Source organism: Pseudophryne corroboree, chromosome 8 (genome assembly GCF_028390025.1).
Source record: "Pseudophryne corroboree isolate aPseCor3 chromosome 8, aPseCor3.hap2, whole genome shotgun sequence".
Taxonomy (NCBI): domain Eukaryota; kingdom Metazoa; phylum Chordata; class Amphibia; order Anura; family Myobatrachidae; genus Pseudophryne; species Pseudophryne corroboree.
Window position 1 is genome coordinate 44888959 of NC_086451.1, and position 17531 is coordinate 44906489.

Below are 17531 nucleotides of genomic sequence, written 5' to 3' on the forward strand. Positions count from 1 at the left end.
TGAAGACTGACCAGGCTGGTCCTGGAGTATCGCTGGACCGGATGGAACCGGGACGGACTGACCCCCTTCTTCACGGGGCTGAACTAAGGCAGGAGCCCCCTCTTCATGGGGCTGGGCTGAGGCAAGAGGCCCTTCTTCACGGGGCTGGGCTGAGGCAAGAGCCCCCTCTTCACGGGGCTGGGCTGAGGCAAGAGCCCCCTCTTCACGGGGCTGGGCTGAGGCAAGAGCCCCCTCTTCACGGGGCTGGGCAGCACTCTGTAGACTCTCTGGCTGGGCAGCACTCTGTAGACTCTCTGGTTGGGCAGCACTCTGTAGACTCTCTGGCTGGGCAGCACTCTGTAGACTCTCTGGCTGGGCAGCACTCTGTAGACTCTTTGGCTGGGCAGCGCTCTGTAGTCTCTCTGGCTGGGCAGCGCTCTGTAGTCTCTCTGGCTGGGCAGCGCTCTGTAGTCTCTCTGGGGCTGGACCCTCTGAACCCCTCACTGGGGCTGTAGACACGGACGCCCCTCCTTGGGCTGTAGACACGGACGCCCCTCCTTGGGCTGAAGACAAAGACGCCCCTCCTTGGGCTGAAGACAAAGACGCCCCTCCTTGGGCTGAAGACAAAGACGCCCCTCCTTGGGCTGAAGACAAAGACGCCCCTCCTTGGGCTGGACACTCTGAAGACGCCCCTCCTGGGGCTGGACACTCTGAAGACGCCCCTCCTGGGGCTGGACACTCTGAAGACGCCCCTCCTGGGGCTGGACACTCTGAAGACGCCCCTCCTGGGGCTGGACACTCTGAAGACGCCCTTCCTGGGGCTGGACACTCTGAAGACGCCCCTCCTGGGGCTGGACACTCTGAAGACGCCCCTCCTGGGGCTGGACACTCGGACTCCTCTGTGACTCTAAATGGCTTGAATATTCTTCTCTGGACACCCAACTTGGGATAAGGTCTTTTAATCACCGGACCCCAGTCATAAATTTGAGTCTCTTTCAGAGTAGCCTTCTTGATACCCCTGTCAGCAGTAGCAGGATCGGCTACTGTGGATGACTTGTAGACATGAGCACTGTGAAACTGAGATTTGTCACCATTCCCTGGCTTACGAAGAACGCAATCTTTAACAAAATGACCGGAATTTCCACAGTAAAGACAGAGGTGTAGCTCCCTACGCCGCTGACGTTCAGCTTCAGAGAGCTTGGGCCTTGGATAACTCTGATGAACAACTTTTCCTTGCACAGAGGAAGAGACTCTATTAACTGGATGGGACAAAACAGGATCAACAACGTTGGTAGTATTCCTGAAGAGATCAGGCATCACAGAAAGAATACTAGACAAAAGTTCTTGTAACTGTAATAACATCTGGTAGAAAATCTGCAGTTGGTCAGGAGTCCTAGTGCAGAAGGTCAGGGAATCTCTGGAGAAAGAATTCCGCTGCAGACACTGTGCCAATTGATGCTGAGTCGACTCCAGACCTTCCAAGCGTCCTGCAATATTGCTTAGGAGGTCCTGCGTCAGACAAACACTTTCGGCCGGGTCCATGTGGCCAGTTCCTACTGTCATGACTGAGGTTTTGTGAACCCGGTGTTAGTGAAGTCTGTGCGGGCGACTGGAGGATTATACGAATACTACCACTGACCTGGTTTGGGAGTGTTGTGGACTCGGGACCTCCCCCGGCGACTGGGAAGAGGAACCGCAGCAGAGATGGCCGAATCTAGGTTCTCCTCATGCAGGATTAGGTCGGCAGACAGGAGGCACGTGTGGATGCTGAAGGTCTCCTGAAAGACAGAACTGGAAAGGCACTGATGAATCAGTGAAGAATACCAGGTACAACTGTGCTAAAGGGCACGGGGTGCTTGGAGACACTGAGATGCTTGGGGACACTGAGGTGCTTGGAGACACTGAGGTGCTTGGAGACACTGAGGTGCTTGGAGACACTGAGGTGCTTGGAGACACTGAGGTGCTTGGAGACACTGAGATGCTTGGGGACACTGAGATGCTTGGGGACACTGAGATGCTTGGGGACACTGAGGTGCTTGGAGGCACTGAAGTGCGTAGAGGCACTGGGGTGCGTAGAGACACTGGGGTGCGTAGAGACACTGGGGTGCGTAGAGACACTGGGGTGCTGAGGCACGGAGGTGCTGGAAGCACGGAGATGCTGAGGCACGGAGGTGCTGAGGCACGGAGGTGCTGGAAGCACGGAGGTACTGAGGCACGGAGGTACTGAGGCACGGAGGTACTGAGGCACGGAGGTGCTGGAAGCACGGAGGTACTGAGGCACGGAGGTGCTGGAAGCACGGAGGTACTGAGGCACGGAGGTACTGAGGCACGGAGGTGCCGAGGCACGGAGGTACTGGAAGCACGGAGGTACTGAGGCACGGAGGTGCTGGAAGCACGTAGGTACTGAGGCACGGAGGTACTGAGGCACGGAGGTGCTGGAAGCACGGAGATGCTGAGGCACGGAGGTGCTGAGGCATGGAGGTACTGAGGCACGGAGGTGCTGAGGCACGGAGGTGCTGAGGTACGGAGGTACTGAGTCACGGAGGTGCTGGAAGCACGGAGGTGCTGAGGCACGGAGGTACTGAGTCACGGAGATGCTGGAAGCACGGAGGTGCTGAGGCACGGAAGTACTGAGGCACGGAGGTACTGAGGCACGGAGGTGCCGAGGCACGGAGGTACTGGAAGCACGGAGGTACTGAGGCACTGAGGTACGGAGGTGCTGGAAGTACGGAGGTACTGAAAGCACGGAGGTACTGAAAGCACGGAGGTACTGAAAGCACGGAGGTACTGGGATACGGGAGCTCTGGAGATCACAACTTTAGGGAGCTCAGTTTGAATGCTCATACATAGCTGTGTGTGACACAAGGAACTGGCCCCGTTTCTAACTCAGCCTCCTGATTTATACTTCCTGGTCCTTGGTGATTGGTGAGCAGGATTAGGTGATGCAGAGAGTCTCAGGCTGGCAGAGGATTGAACAACTCTGGGTCAGGTGAACAGTCACTGTCATGTGACTACTCTAGCCAAGGCTGTGATGTAGAATGAGGCCTAGCAGGCCGAGAGAACACTGAAGCCTGAACTTCTGCAAAACACAGGATGCTTGCTTTTAGACCTAAAGTTCAGATTACTGAATTCAGCCTCACACAGGAGATCACCACAGGTGGAGCTAATTAACTATTACCTCTCAGGCAGAGAACTGAGGAAAACTCATAGTGCTGACAAGCTGTTTAACTCCGTGAGTGAAAAGACACAGGATCCAGGACAGATGGCAGGGGTAAGTCACCAAATATAAAACCTACAGTCAGGATTGTGACACCACGGTTCTTGTCTTCAGCCTCGTTTTACCCTCACTCACAGTTCCGCAGTTCTTTGTCTACAACTACGTTCTCAAGTCACCGTTCACCAACCTCAGTTCTCTACCTCAGCTCTGTACATAACAAATACTTTCCATTGACTCTCAAACCCCGCCTACATCCTTCATTGCTCCGTGTCCCATGCGAAGGAACTATGGCCCTCTTTCCGAGTTGTTCGCTCGCAAGCTGCTTTTAGCAGCTTTGCACATGCTAAGCCGCCGCCTACTGGGAGTGAATCTTAGCATAGTAAAATTGCGAACGAAAGATTCTCAAAATTGCGATTACACACCTCTGTGCAGTTTCTGAGTAGCTTCAAACTTACTCGGCATCTGCGATCAGTTCAGTGCTTGTCGTTCCTGGTTTGACGTCACAAACACACCCAGCGTTCGCCCAGACACTCCTCCGTTTCTCCAGCCACTCCCGCGTTTTTCCCAGAAACTGTAGCGTTTTTTCACACACTCCCATAAAACGGCCAGTTTCCGCCCAGAAACACCCACTTCCTGTCAATCACATTACGATCACCAGAACGAAGAAAAAACCGTGAGTAAAATTCCTAACTGCATAGCAAATTTACTTGGCGCAGTCGCACTGCGGACATTGCGCATGCGCGACTAATCGCTCCGTTGCGAAAAAAAAATAACGAGCGAACAACTCGGAATGACCCCCCAGATCCAACCCCCTCATCTTGTTCTTCCACAGCCTGCTACCTCCTTGGGCAAATCTCAGCTGCCGGATCCTCAAACTTTGCTAGACGTGACAATGTAACTGCAACACCTGCAGTGATTTTCGGCTCAGCTGTCCATGCAGCTGAACAATCTTGTATGGCTCCTGAAATTTGGTATCCGAAGCGGCAACGCTTACTCGCTGTGAGTCGGATACCTAAAAAACAGTCTTGTTAGGGACAATATTGATGGATATGCCCTTTAGATGGGTAGCCATAAAGGTGCTAGTGGTTACTGCTGGTTACTAATAGTACACAACATTCACATTAATATTGATCTCATAGGCATACCCTGCCTGCTTGTCAGACTGTATCGCTTACAATAAAGTTTAATGATTTAAAAAACAAAAAACAAAAAAAAACAACCTAACCCTGATTGGAGGCCTCAGTTGCACGCCAGAATCCGTAAGTGACTGTATGTTGGCGGCGCTGCTGGCAGCAGGCAGGCGCAGAGTGTGGGCAGAGCATGCGCAGCAGCAGCTCGCCGGAAGCCGGAAGCGTCTGTCTGTATTATTTGGTGTGGCAGCTGCAGGAGACGGTAGTGTGGGAAGCAGCAGACGTGCGTGTTACTGGGAGCAGGTGCGTGTGATCTGGTGTATTACAGAGGCTGTAGGGTGAGGGCCCATGTACATGGCACGTCCATACGGTGTTACTGATCCTCATCAGCCTCCTGTACGCTGCTCTGGCAGTAGTGCTGTGTAGCCTGGCTGTACATGCTGTTATTAGTCCCACCACAGGGTGCTACCAGAGGGGGAGATGTATCAAACCTTGGAGAGGAAGAGAGATAAAGTACCGGCCAATCAGCTTCGAGCTGCCATGTTTCTGACTGTGTCTGAAAAATGACATTTGGGAGCTGATTGGTTAGTACGTTATCTCCATGGTTTGATACATCTCCCCCTGAGCCTTCTCAGTGTCCTCTAATACTAGAAGTAGCTTGCCCTTATCAGCTGCTGTGGTACTACAGGTCTCAGCATGGCTCCAGAGCTGCTGTTGGTGTGCTGCCTGCACGTGTGTAGTATATGCAGGCTATATTATAGATGTTGCCCAGCTCCTGCCTCTGTCAGTGTTACCTCTGTATCTGATATTCAGGAGGGTGAGCCTGGTATTGGCGTTATCTGGGCAATACATCTCACAATCAATGTGAACTCTCACCAGCCGCCAAAGTCCCAATTTGCATTTGTGCAAGAATCTCATTGTCTGGAGCTGGGTGGATGCCGGTCACATTTGGCACTAGAGAAGGCTGCTTATTACACAACTTTTATTTACTGAAATGGGGAAATATTTTGGTTATTTGCCATTGGAAAAATATTTTTATTTATTTGATTACTGACTAATTGCGTGTACACTTTTTCTCTTATGTAAACTCTGCCTAAACTGCAGTGCACGTGATTTGGTTAGATGCAGAAGGTATTGTTTAAAGTTGGCAATGTTGAAAAGATTTTTATTGCTAACAATGCACTTTTGGCAATTGCTGTCTGCTTATTCCTTGGAAATATAGAAGCAGCTTAATATAGGGGGAATTCAATTGTTTTTGGTCACCCGTCTAAAATGATGGGATGTGTTCGGTTTTTTGTGCTGATAGGCGTGAATACCATGGGCACCCATTGTTTCTGATTGCATCATCCTGAGGTGGCGAGCAAGAATCAGACTTTTGGATGCCCCAAACTGCCATTCTGGCAGCGTGCCCAATACTTTGCTTGGAGTTAGATGTTTTGTGCGTCTAAACCCGGTGTATTTGGGCACGATGAGTGCTCTTGTTACGCACTCCCATCTGCAGAACAATTTAATATCGCCGGTCAGGTGCCCATTACTTAAATGTGCCCAAAAACAATAAAATTCCCCCCTAATGTATGTGTTAACCTGTATATAAAGGGCTAACGCTGCTCCTCACCTCTACGGGGGGAATTCAAGTGTTTTGCACGCCTGACGGATTAATGACATTTTTGCTCCGCCTGGACACACACAGCCGCCGACACCCTTCCCCCTCCCCCATCAAGCTGGCGAGCAGAATTGACCGAAAAGTGACCTGTGCTCAAACAGGACTGTTGGTGTTGCACCCATTACTCTGGTTGGGTTTAGCTGCTGTACTTGGCTAAACTCTTCCTCTTTGTGCGTGACAATGTTTCGTCATCTTGATTGGCTGGTAACTAGTAAATATTTATTTGTGGCACTGACACAATTATTAAGTCAGTATCGCAACGAATATTTTAATTTTGAATGAAAATATCCCCGCGTCTGTTTCTGCCGCCAAGCGGAGGCTGTGTGATAGGGATTGTAAGGTTCCTCTCCTGCGGGCATGCCTCTGTCGGCTGAGCTGTTTACACCATCTCTGGATGGCATAAACTTACAGGTCCAAACTCTGAAAAAACGTTGCTTTTCAGTGTTTGGTACCTTGGGGACTGCTCTCTAACCCCTTTGACTATAATGGGGACTGCGATCTCCGCTGATAAGTTTTAGCATTTATTTGGGGATTATTGGAAACTGACGTCCATCCTACGTCACTGACCTGGAAGAGTTTATGTCCTTCTATAGAACGCTTCCAGTAAAACGTCATTTTCTTTGTTCTTAATGCAGTACTACACAAATTGGAAACCTCTGAATGTAGTGCTAATGAAATGTATGTTCTTTTTACACACAAACCAATCAATGAAATGCCAATTACTTATTATTTATTATTATTATTATTACCAGTTATTTATATAGCGCACACATATTCCGCAGCGCTTTATAGGCCCTACACACTGGCCGATTTTTAGAAAGATATGAACGATCTCGTTCATAAATGAACAAGAACTCGTTCATATCTTTCAGTGTGGAGACTCCAGCGATGAACGATGCGCGGCCCCGCGCTCGTTCATCGCTGGTCTCCCGTCGGCTGTGCATGCAGGCCAATATGGACGATCTCGTCCATATTTGCCTGCACTTCAATGCAGCCGCGTGACGGGGGGAGTGAAGAAACTTCACTCCCCCCGTCACTGCGCCCCCGCCGCCGGGTCGCTCGTCGGCCGTATCCGCTGTCGGGCAGCTCGGCGGCGGGTCGGCCAGTGAGTAGGGCCCCTTACAGAGCATATTTGGCCATTCACATCAGTCCCCATCCCAGTGGAGCTTACAATCTATATTCCCTACCACATGCGCACACACATTCACACTAGGGTTAATTTTTTTTTTGGGGAGCCAATTAACCTACCAGTATCATTTTTTTTGGGCTGTGTGAGGAAACCGGAGTACCCGGAGGAAACCCACGCAAGTACGGGGAGAATAAACAAACTCCACACAGTTAGGGCCACGGTGGGAATTGAACCCATGACCTCAGTGCTGTGAGGCAGTAATGCTAACCATTACACCGTCCATACTACTTCAATAGTAATTAATCAGATATGACCAGTTGTCGGGCTTGTGTGTACCATTTGTTTCAGTAACGTCATCTTCCCTGGGGTTTCACTATTGATATCTGTGTTAGACATTAATACCTGTTTCCGCAGGCACTATGTGATTTGCATAATTTACATAGATGGCTTTCAGGTTCCGTTTAATGCTTGGAACTTGGCATGAGTTATGCTGGCCGAGATAATATAGTATTGTGTAAACATAAGTAGAGCAGGGTTCTCTTTTCCAAGGCAAATTAAACAAACCTGGAATTATTTTTTATTCCTCCCTACCTAGTGTGGGGTGGTCTTCTGTTTGCCGGCGGTCGGGCTCCCGGCGCTCAGTATACCGGCGCCGGGAGCCCGACAGCCGGAATACCGACAATTATTTTCCCTCGTGGGGGTCCACGACCCCCATAGAGGGAGAATAAAATAGTGTGGCGCGCGTAGCGCGCCACCGTGCCCGTAGCGTGGCGAGCGCAGCGAGCCCGCAAGGGGCTCATTTGCGCTCGCCAAGCTGTCGGTAAGCCGGCGGTCGGGCTCCCGGCGCCGGGATGCTGGTCGCCGGGAGCCCGACCGCCGGCCAGCCGTAGTGAACCCCTAGTGTGTTGGTGTTGCATTGTATTACAATAATGCCTGACCCTTACTCTGTTGTCTGTACTGTGGGGCAGATGTATTAACCTGGAGACGGCATAAGGAAGTGATAAACCAGTGATATGTGCAAGGTGATAAAGGCACCAGCCAATCAGATCCTAACTGTTCATTTACATATCGGAGCTGATTGGCTGGTGCCTCTATCACCTTGCACATATCACTGGTTTATCACTTCCTTATGCCTTTTCCAGGTTAATACATCTGCCCCTGTATTACTTACTGTGCTTCCTAATGTGAATGTTTTCTTGTAGATAATAGAATTGGTGAACAATGAGTCTCCAGTGGACAGCGGTAGCCACCTTCCTCTATGCAGAGGTGTTCATGGTATTGCTCCTGTGCATTCCTTTCATTTCACCCACAAGGTACCAGCATCTCTTAGTAACTATTGGTTCTTCCAGCGTTCTCAAATGCCTTTATGATTCAGTATTTATTTTGTAAATTCTTACTCTCAAAATTGCATCCAACATTTTTGTAAAACCTTTAAAGGTGATTGCATTATACATATTAAACAGCGGCTTTTCATTCAAAGTAACTGTCAAACATTCCAATACTGTCAGCTATATAAGACCTATAAATGTAGAATGGAATTTGAAGGGGTGGAGAAAGGATTGCAGAATAAGAGGGGGGGGGGGGGGGGGGTTGGGAGAGGTGAATAAACATCTTTATTTTATAAATGTCCTAAGCATTCCCCTTTTTTAAACTTAATTCAGCATTGCGGGAAAAATTTGTTTTTTGGTTGGGAACAAGTTCTGTCTTGCATGCTTTCTCCCATTTAAGCATGCTCATTTGAACACTTGGCTATCCAGTGTTGGATTTCTGTCCATCGCTGCCTCCAAGCCTCTGGTCCAAGCTGCATTAACGGAGTCTCTAGGTTCATCTGATCCTGCTAAAACCACCTTGTAAATCCAAGATATCGTTCCTTTTTAAATTATGGATTGTTTTTGCCATCCTGTTTATACACTCCGAAAAAGAATCTGAGAGTCTAGAAACTATATGTACAGTAATGTCAGTTGTAAGTTTATAACATCTTTTATGTAGGACGTAGTGTCTTTCTCCGGCAGGGTCCACAGGTTATCCACAGGATAACAATGGGATATGATGGAGCGACAGCAGATTGGCACCAAACGATCACAAGCTTTCAGTCCTCCCAGGATGCAACGGGCCTGTCCATATATCTCCACCCACTGGCTCAGGAAAATCAGTTTTTTGTTTGGTGCGGCAGGAGCCGGACCGTGGTCACAGGGCTGCTGTTCTTGGCAGCCCTAAGCTTTCTTATATTATTTTTATAGTCTTACTATGTTTTTGAGCGATCTTTCTTAACAGCGTCTTATACGCATATTGGAAAGAGTCGCTCCAACAACTCTCCGCCAGGGTTGCAACAACGCTTACCCATGTGTACAGTGCTGTCTCGACGGGTGTCTGTGTCGGATATACTAGCAGGTCCAGCAGACGCTACCAGGCTGTGGCCGGAGCACGGGGAGAAGGTAAGGCATCGGTTCCACGTAGTCGGGGAATACGGACACAGCCGCACTGTATTGGGAGGAGACTACCAAACAGTAGCTGACGCGCTGCCACCACGGGTGCTCCAGCGCTAGGCCTTAGGGATCATAAGGCGCCAGGATTAGGTTGAGGCTGCGATCCCTAGGGTTGATGTCAGCGGTGAGGAGTTAGACGCTCTCCTGGTTGCCCCTCCCCCCAGTTCATGAGTTTCCGCGAGTCTCCTGCCATGAACTGTTGCCTCACTTCCATCTCAGACGCTACCACGAGGGGTCTCGGTCGCAGCATAGGCCGCTGCGTCTGTGTTCACTAAGCGCTACCGCGAGGAGACCCGATCGCAGTACAGGCGTCTGTATGACCGGTGCGTCTGTATGCACAGTGCATCTGTGTCCACTTAAGAGTTCCCAGAGCGGCAGTGTACACTAGTAGCATCTGGATCCGCTAGGTGAGTCTCCCTGTATCCCATTCTACTGAGTACGGGTTATACAGCACTAAATTTCTATCTACTTTTGTCAGTATGAATAGTTAAATTTAAGTGCCTATTGCATACGAGTCTGTGTACATTACTGTGGTTTTCTTCTCATTGCGTCTGAATACTTTAAGATCTGTATAAAACAGAATTCAGTAATATGTACTCCTGCATACTTTAAAATGTGTTTGTCGTTGATTATGTGCTCATATGACTAGTATATAACATATGACTGACTGCTAGTGTGATTGCTGACTTTAATATGTTTGTCAGTTGTTTCTTCTGGTCCTCAATGCAGGTGCATGGGTAGGGTCTGATTGATATCACTTTAGAAGGTTAGAGTGATTTCAGTCACAAATTGTGTAGTACACTGTGAAAGTGCAATTATTTATCATGTCTAAGAGCGGCAAAGGTGACGAGGGTACACTCACAGTAACACCAACACTCATATCGTATCATGTTTTGTTTTGCAAAACTGTATTATCCTCTCAGGATCTAGTACAGGATGGTTTATGTGCAAATTGTTTTGCGTTTCAGCAGATTACAATGCAGATCCCTGTTCAACGTCTGGTACAGATAGATCCACCTTGGGTGATGTTTGCACAGACCTTGTCCAGTATAGCTGAACGGGTTATTCCTACAGCTTCGCAACCAGGAATGGGGTACACTAATAACCCATACATGCAGCTCCCTACTTATGGGTATATCATTTCCCTCACCAGCTTCTCCAAAAAGACAAGCTGATAAACCAAGTGTAAGTAAACCGGCTACACAGGATGATTCATCGGACGATGAAAGCTCTATATACTCTACTTCTGCATACGAAGAACAAGTAGAAGGTCTCAGCTCAGTGGATATAGCTGAGCTAATTAGAGAAATAAAGGCAATTCTATCCTTAGGGGATTCAGCAGAGCCTGTATTAAAAACCAAGGTACCTGTATTTAAACGGCCCAAAGCAGGTAAGACTGAGTTTCCAGGGTCAGACCAGTTTACGGAAATCATGGAAGAGGCTTGGGCTACACCCAGTAAAAAAATATAAAATTCCCAAAAAATGGGATTCCAATTATCCTTTTCCAGCTGGGAACTGTTTAAATGGGAAATGGCTCCCAAAGTAGATACGCATGTCATTCGATTAGTGTGAAAATCTATATTGCCTTTGCCATCAACGTCATTGGATGATGTCACGGATAGGAGAGTGGATGGTTTTCTGAAAACCATATTTTCTCTGTCTGGGGCATTCACAAGGTCAGCCATGGCTTCAGCTTGGATGGCAAAAGCAGTTGCTGCCTGGATAGAGGTTCTGGAAGACGGCCTTTCAGCACCTTCAAGGGAGCAAGAATCCTATATAGCTCACATAAAACGGGCTGCAATATTCTTAGAAGAAGCAGCATTAGATATGGGCACTATCGCCTCCAGGGCGTCGGCTTCAACAATAGCTGCTCGCAGAGCACTTTGGTTACGTACATGGAAAGCTGATTCAGAATCTAAGAAGGTTCTGGAATCTTTGCGTTTTACTGGAAGCATTCTGTTTGGTAAAGAATTGACAGATATTCTGGAGTCAGAAGAAGACTCCAAAAAGGTAAAATTTCCTTCTACATATAACCCCAAACGTAGGGGTCCCGCTTTTCGGCCCTTTGGGTCACAAGGAAAAGCAAAATGAAAAAGTGATCGTAAGCAGCCCAAATATAATAAATTTGGTAAGGCGAAAAAGCAATGGGCTACCAGAACGTCAGCCTCAAAACCAGAGAATAAGCCATCAGCTTGATGGTGTGGGCCTCCTCCTGGGGGACCTCATGGTAGAGGCCAACTTCTTCAGTTTGTACAGATATGGCAGCAGTCTACAACAGATGCCTGGGTGCAAGAAGCGGTATCTCTGGGTTATGTTTTTCCCTTCAAAAAGCATCTGCCTCGAAGGTTCTTCTGCACCAGCCCATCTCGGTAGAGAAGAAGGCCAGGGCTTTGCAAGAAGCAGTTCAGAAATTGCTTCAGTCAGGAGTAAATATTCCAGTACCCCCTGCACAACGGGGACAGGGGTTTTACTCCAACCTGTTTTTGGTTCAGAAGCCAAATGGGTAATTCCGGCCAATTCTCAATCAGTGCTGAACAAATACATTTGGGTTCCTCTGTTTCACATGGAGACGTTATGCTCCATAGTTTTGGCCATGGAACACCAGGGGATTATATGGTATCCCTGGATATTCAGGATGCTTACCTACAGTACATGTTCCTATAGCACTGTCCCATCAGTGCTATCTCAGGTTCGCTATCCTCCAGCAGCATTTTCAGTTCCAGGCATTACTTTTTGGGTTAGCCACGGCACCCAGAGTGTTTACCAAGATCATGGTGGTTATGGCAACTTATCTTCGCAAAAGGGGATAAGAATTTTTCCATACCTCGACGACCTGTTAATTCTAGCACAATCACAGGAAATGCTCCTCGACCATCTCCAACAGACAATAACATGTCTGCAGAGGCACGTATGGCTCATAAATTGGGCAAAATCGCCTCTAGTTCCGTCACAACGGATGATTCACTTGAATCCAGTACAGCACCCAAGTCTGCACAAAATATTTTTACCTCTGGACAAGAAAGCCAAGGTACAGTCAAGGACTCAGGAGTTGTTACACAGTCAAACAATATCAATCCACGCAGCTATGCGACTGATGGGATTGATGGTGTCAACATTCGACATGGTGGAGTATGCACAATTCCACTCAAGACCTCTGCAGCGTCTGATTCTGGCCAGATGGAATGGAATACATCAGACAATAAAGAAAAAGACTATGGTACTTTCACACAAGGTAAGAAGGTGGCTACAAACATCCCATCTAAACAAAGGGAGACCCTTTTGGATATCAATATCGCCACTTTATCCTTCGGCTCTTTTTAGATCGGATGAATGACCGTTTCTAAACTCTGGCTCCTCAGGTGTTTCTCCAAAGCGGACAAATTCTCACAGCTTCTATATGCTCAAGAGATAAAGAAGAGGAAATCTCATAGTGTATCACCCCTTCAATAATTTTCACACACAGGGTTAGTAATATAGCCTCCTACCGGATTTGGTGGTCTACTGACTAAGTAGACAGTAACACTTTTTTACTGGAGCGGCTATAGCCTGTTATGAATCCCCTCCTTCCTTTAATATTCTTTCAATACTCCTCCATTGCATATGGAATAAAAGAAAAGCTTCCAATAGTGTATTAAAATCCCCAAAAAAGAACACAGTGCAAATAGCAAATTATGGATGGACTCTCACCCGGTCATATGGTCTACCATGTAAAAAGTAGACATAAGCGTATTATTAAACAGTGTCACAGGCGTCCCCGAATACCCACTGTACCATCTGACCTCTGGAGAGCTTCACCAAAACAGTCCTCACCAACGCGTTTCGATACCTAAGTATCTTCCTCAAGGCATCCTTGAGGAATTTGCTATTTGCACTGTGTTCTTTTTTTGGGGGGGATTTTATTACATTTATTACACTATTGGAAGCTTTTCTTTTATTCCATATGCAATAGAGGAGTATTGTATATTAAAGGAAGGAGGGGATTCAGAACAGGCTATAGCCGCTCCAGTAAAAGTGTTGTTGTCTACTTAGTCAGTAGACCACCAAATCCGGTAGGAGGCTATATTACTAACCCTGTGTGTGAAAATTATTGAAGGGGTGATACGCTATGAGATTTCCTCTTCTTTATCTCTTGAGCATATAGAAGCTGTGAGAATTTGTCCGCTTTGGAGAAACACCTGAGGAGGCAGAGTTTAGAAACTCATTCATCCGATCTAAAAGCGCCGAAGGATAAAGTGGTGATATTGTTTGTTTGTGTATTGTTTAGTGGTTTGGGTAGAAGCCACTTCACCTGCTTGTCCATTGGGCTGCTGTTGAGCACACTTGATCTGGTTACACAAAAATTTGTTCCCTTTTGGATATCGGATTGGGAGATCCTGACAATGGATGCCAGTCTTCAGGGATGAGGAGCAGTGTCCGGAAGATTATGGTTCCAGGGACAATGGACCACGGAAGAAAGTTGCCTGCCAATAAATCTGTTAGAACTTCGGGCCGTATACATGGCACTGATTCAGGCAAAGGAAACTCTTCAAGGAAGACCAGTCCAGATCCGCCCGGACAATGTAACGGCGGTAGCATACCTCAACCATCAGGGAGGACCGCGCAGTCAAACAGCAATGAAGGAGGTAAAACGGGCAGAACTCCATCTTCCAGCATTGTCGGCAGTATTCGTTCTGGGAGTCCTTAACTGGGAAGCAGACTTTCTCAGTCAACACGCCATTTAAGCAAGCGAATCCGGAAGTCTTTCAGACTCTCTAGTAGACAAGTGGGGTTTGCCAGAGATGGATCTCATGACGACCTGTCTGAACAACAAGAACAAAGGATCCCGGAGCGATCTTTGTGGACGCCCTGTCCGTTAAATGGGATTCATCTGGCGTATCTGTTTCCTCCGATCATCCTGCTACCCAGGGTGGTGAGAAAGATAAAAGAAGCAAAGGGTGCCGTGATTCTAATAGCCCTGGCTTGGCCTAGAAGGCATTGGTACGCAGATCTGCAGAGAATGTTGATGGATGCTCCACTTCTGCTCCCTCAACGTCCAGATCTACTAATGCAGGGTCCTTGTTACCAGAGGCATCTGTATCGACTATCATTGACGGCGTGGCTCTTGAAACCTCTATCCTGAAGTCAAGAGAATTTTCACAACAGGTAATTCAAACAATGCTCAGAGCAAGGAAACCCTCCTCAGCTCGCATTTATCACCGAATATGGCAGGCCTATATTCATTGGTGCAGTGAAAGAAATATGGACCAAATTTCTAGGGTCTTAGATTTCCTTCAAGCGGGAATGGTTAAAGGTTTGAAGGTGGCTTCCTTGAGAGTACAAGTATCAGCAATGACTGTATGGTTCCAAAAGAAAATTGCCAATTTACAGGATTTGCGTACTTTCTTCCAGGGAATGCTGAGCATTCAACCTCCCTTTGCATGTTTTTGCAAGTCTACTGCGTCTGAAATCAGTTGTGAATGCACCACTGAATCAGGCCGCCCTCCATGCATCGTCTTATGTAATGGTTGTTAGAGAGGTGAGATGTGTGGTAAATAAATATAATTTCTCTCACGTCCTAGAGGATGCTGGGGACTCCGTAAGGACCATGGGGTATAGACTGGCTCCGCAGGAGACATGGGCACTCTCTAAGACTTTAGATGGGTGTGAACCGGCTCCTCCCTCTATGCCCCTCCTCCAGACCTCAGTTAGATCCTATGCCCAGAGGAGACTGGATGCACTGCAGGGGAGCGCTACTGAGTTTCTCTGAAAAGACTTTTGTTAGGTTTTTTATTTTCAGGGAGCACTGCTGGCAACAGGCTCCCTGCATCGTGGGACTGAGGAGAGAAGCAGACCCACTTTCCTGGACTGATGGGCTCTGCTTCTTGGGCTACTGGACACCATTAGCTCCAGAGGGTCGGAACACAGGTGTCGTCCTCGCTGTTCGTCCCGGAGCTGCGCCACCGTCCTCCTCACAGAGCCGGAAGATAGAAGCCGGGTAAGTATATGAAGTAAGAAGATTTCAAAGGCGGCAGAAGACTTCGGATCTTCATGAGGTACCGCGCAGCGGTCGCGCTGCGCGCCATTGCTCCCACACACACACAAGGCACAGCAAGGGTGCAGGGCGCAGGGGGGGCGTCCTGGGCAGCAATAATTACCTCACATAAAACTGGCACCATTATCAGATACTGCGGAGGCAGTATGTTATGAAACCCCCGCCAGTATAAACAAATGAGCGGGACCGAAGCCCGCCATCGAGGGGGTGGGGCATGATTCTCCAGCACTAACCAGCGCCACTTTCTCCATGCTGCAGAGAAGCTGCTCACGGACTCTCCCCTGCTGAACAAGTGACAGGGGACAAAAAACGAGGGGAGGGCACATTTATTTGGTGCAAATTATATATAAAAAGCGCTGTACAGGCTGGGACTTTGTTTTCAGTATCTAGTGGCGCTGGGTGTGTGCTGGCATACTCTCTCTCTGTCTCTCCAAAGGGCCTTATTGGGGGGGCTGTCCCCATATTCATATATCCCAGTGTGTGTGGGGGTGTCAGTACGTGTGTCTCGACATGTCTGAAGCGGAAGGCTCGTCTATGGAGGATGCAGAGCAGATGGTGGTGGTGTCTCCGTCGGCACAGCCGACACCTGATTGGTTGGATATGTGGAATGTTTTAAATGCTAATGTGACCTTATTACATAAGAGATTGGACAAAGCAGAGTCCAAGGAAAAAGCAGGGAGTCAATCCATGGCCTTGACTGTGTCACAAGACCCTTCAGGGTCCCATAAACGTCCCTTTTCCCAGATAGCAGACACTGATACCGACACGGATTCCGACTCCAGTGTCGACTATGATGATGCAAGGTTGCACCCAAGGGTGGCCAAGAGTATTCAATATATGATTATTGCAATAAAAGATGTTTTGCATATCACAGAGGACCCCTCTGTCCCTGACACAAGGGTCTGCATGTTTAAGGAAAAGAAACCTGAGGTAACGTTTCCCCCATCTCATGAGCTGAACGCTTTATTTGAAAAGGCTTGGGAAACTCCAGACAAGAGACTGCAGGTTCCCAAGAGAATTATTATGGCGTATCCTTTCCCCTCACAGGATAGGTTACGGTGGGAATCCTCGCCCACGGTGGACAAGGCTTTGACGCGCTTGTCCAAAAAGGTTGCACTACAGTCCCCGGACACGGCAGCCCCCAAGGATCCTGCGGATCGCAGACAGGAAACTACCTTAAAATCAATTTATACGACTACGGGTGCCCTGCTCAGACCGGCAGTAGCGTCGGCATGGGTGGGTAGCGCAATTGCAGCGTGGGCAGAAAACTTGTCATCTGACATTGACACCCTAGATAAAGATAGTATTTTGTTGACCTTGGGTCACATTAAGGACGCAGTGTTATATATGAGAAAGGCTGCGAGAGATATTGGGCTGTTGGGTTCAAGAGCCAATGCCATGGCAGTTTCTGCTAGAAGGTCCATGTGGACCCGTCAATGGACAGGTGATGCTGATTCAAAGAGACATATGGAGGCTTTGCCTTATAAAGGTGAAGTTTTATTTGGGGAGGGCCTCGCGGACCTGGTTTCCACAGCGACCGCGGGTAAGTCTTCTTTTTTTGCCTTACGTTTCCCCACAGCAAAAGAAAACACCTCAATACCAGATGCAGTCCTTTCGGTCGCATAAGTTCAGAAAGGGTCGGGGCTCTTCCTTCCTCGCCAGAGGTAGAGGGAAAAGAACACCAGCTACGGCTAGTTCCCAGGAACAAAAGTCCTCCCCGGCCTCTACAAAATCCACCACATGGCGCTGGGGCTCCGCTGAGGGAGTCCGCACCGGTGGGGGCACGTCTTCGGCTCTTCAGCCAGGTCTGGGTTCAGTCGGATGTGGATCCTTGGGCGGTCGAAATTGTATCCCAAGGCTACAAACTGGAGTTCGAAGAGGTGCCTCTACACCGAT

The 17531-nt window shown here is 48.4% G+C and overlaps 1 protein-coding gene across 1 annotated transcript in view; it reads left to right on the forward strand.

Moving 5' to 3' along the window:
- The first annotated feature begins 4494 nt into the window (after positions 1-4494).
- The window catches only part of BCAP31 (B cell receptor associated protein 31), a 119214-nt gene continuing 106177 nt past the window's right edge, over positions 4495-17531 (forward strand). Inside the window, exons 1-2 of the mRNA XM_063936308.1 lie at positions 4495-4629; positions 8321-8431. Coding sequence (XP_063792378.1) covers positions 8340-8431 — 92 coding nt within the window. The 5' untranslated portion in view covers positions 4495-4629; positions 8321-8339. The remainder of the gene's footprint in view (positions 4630-8320; positions 8432-17531) is intronic.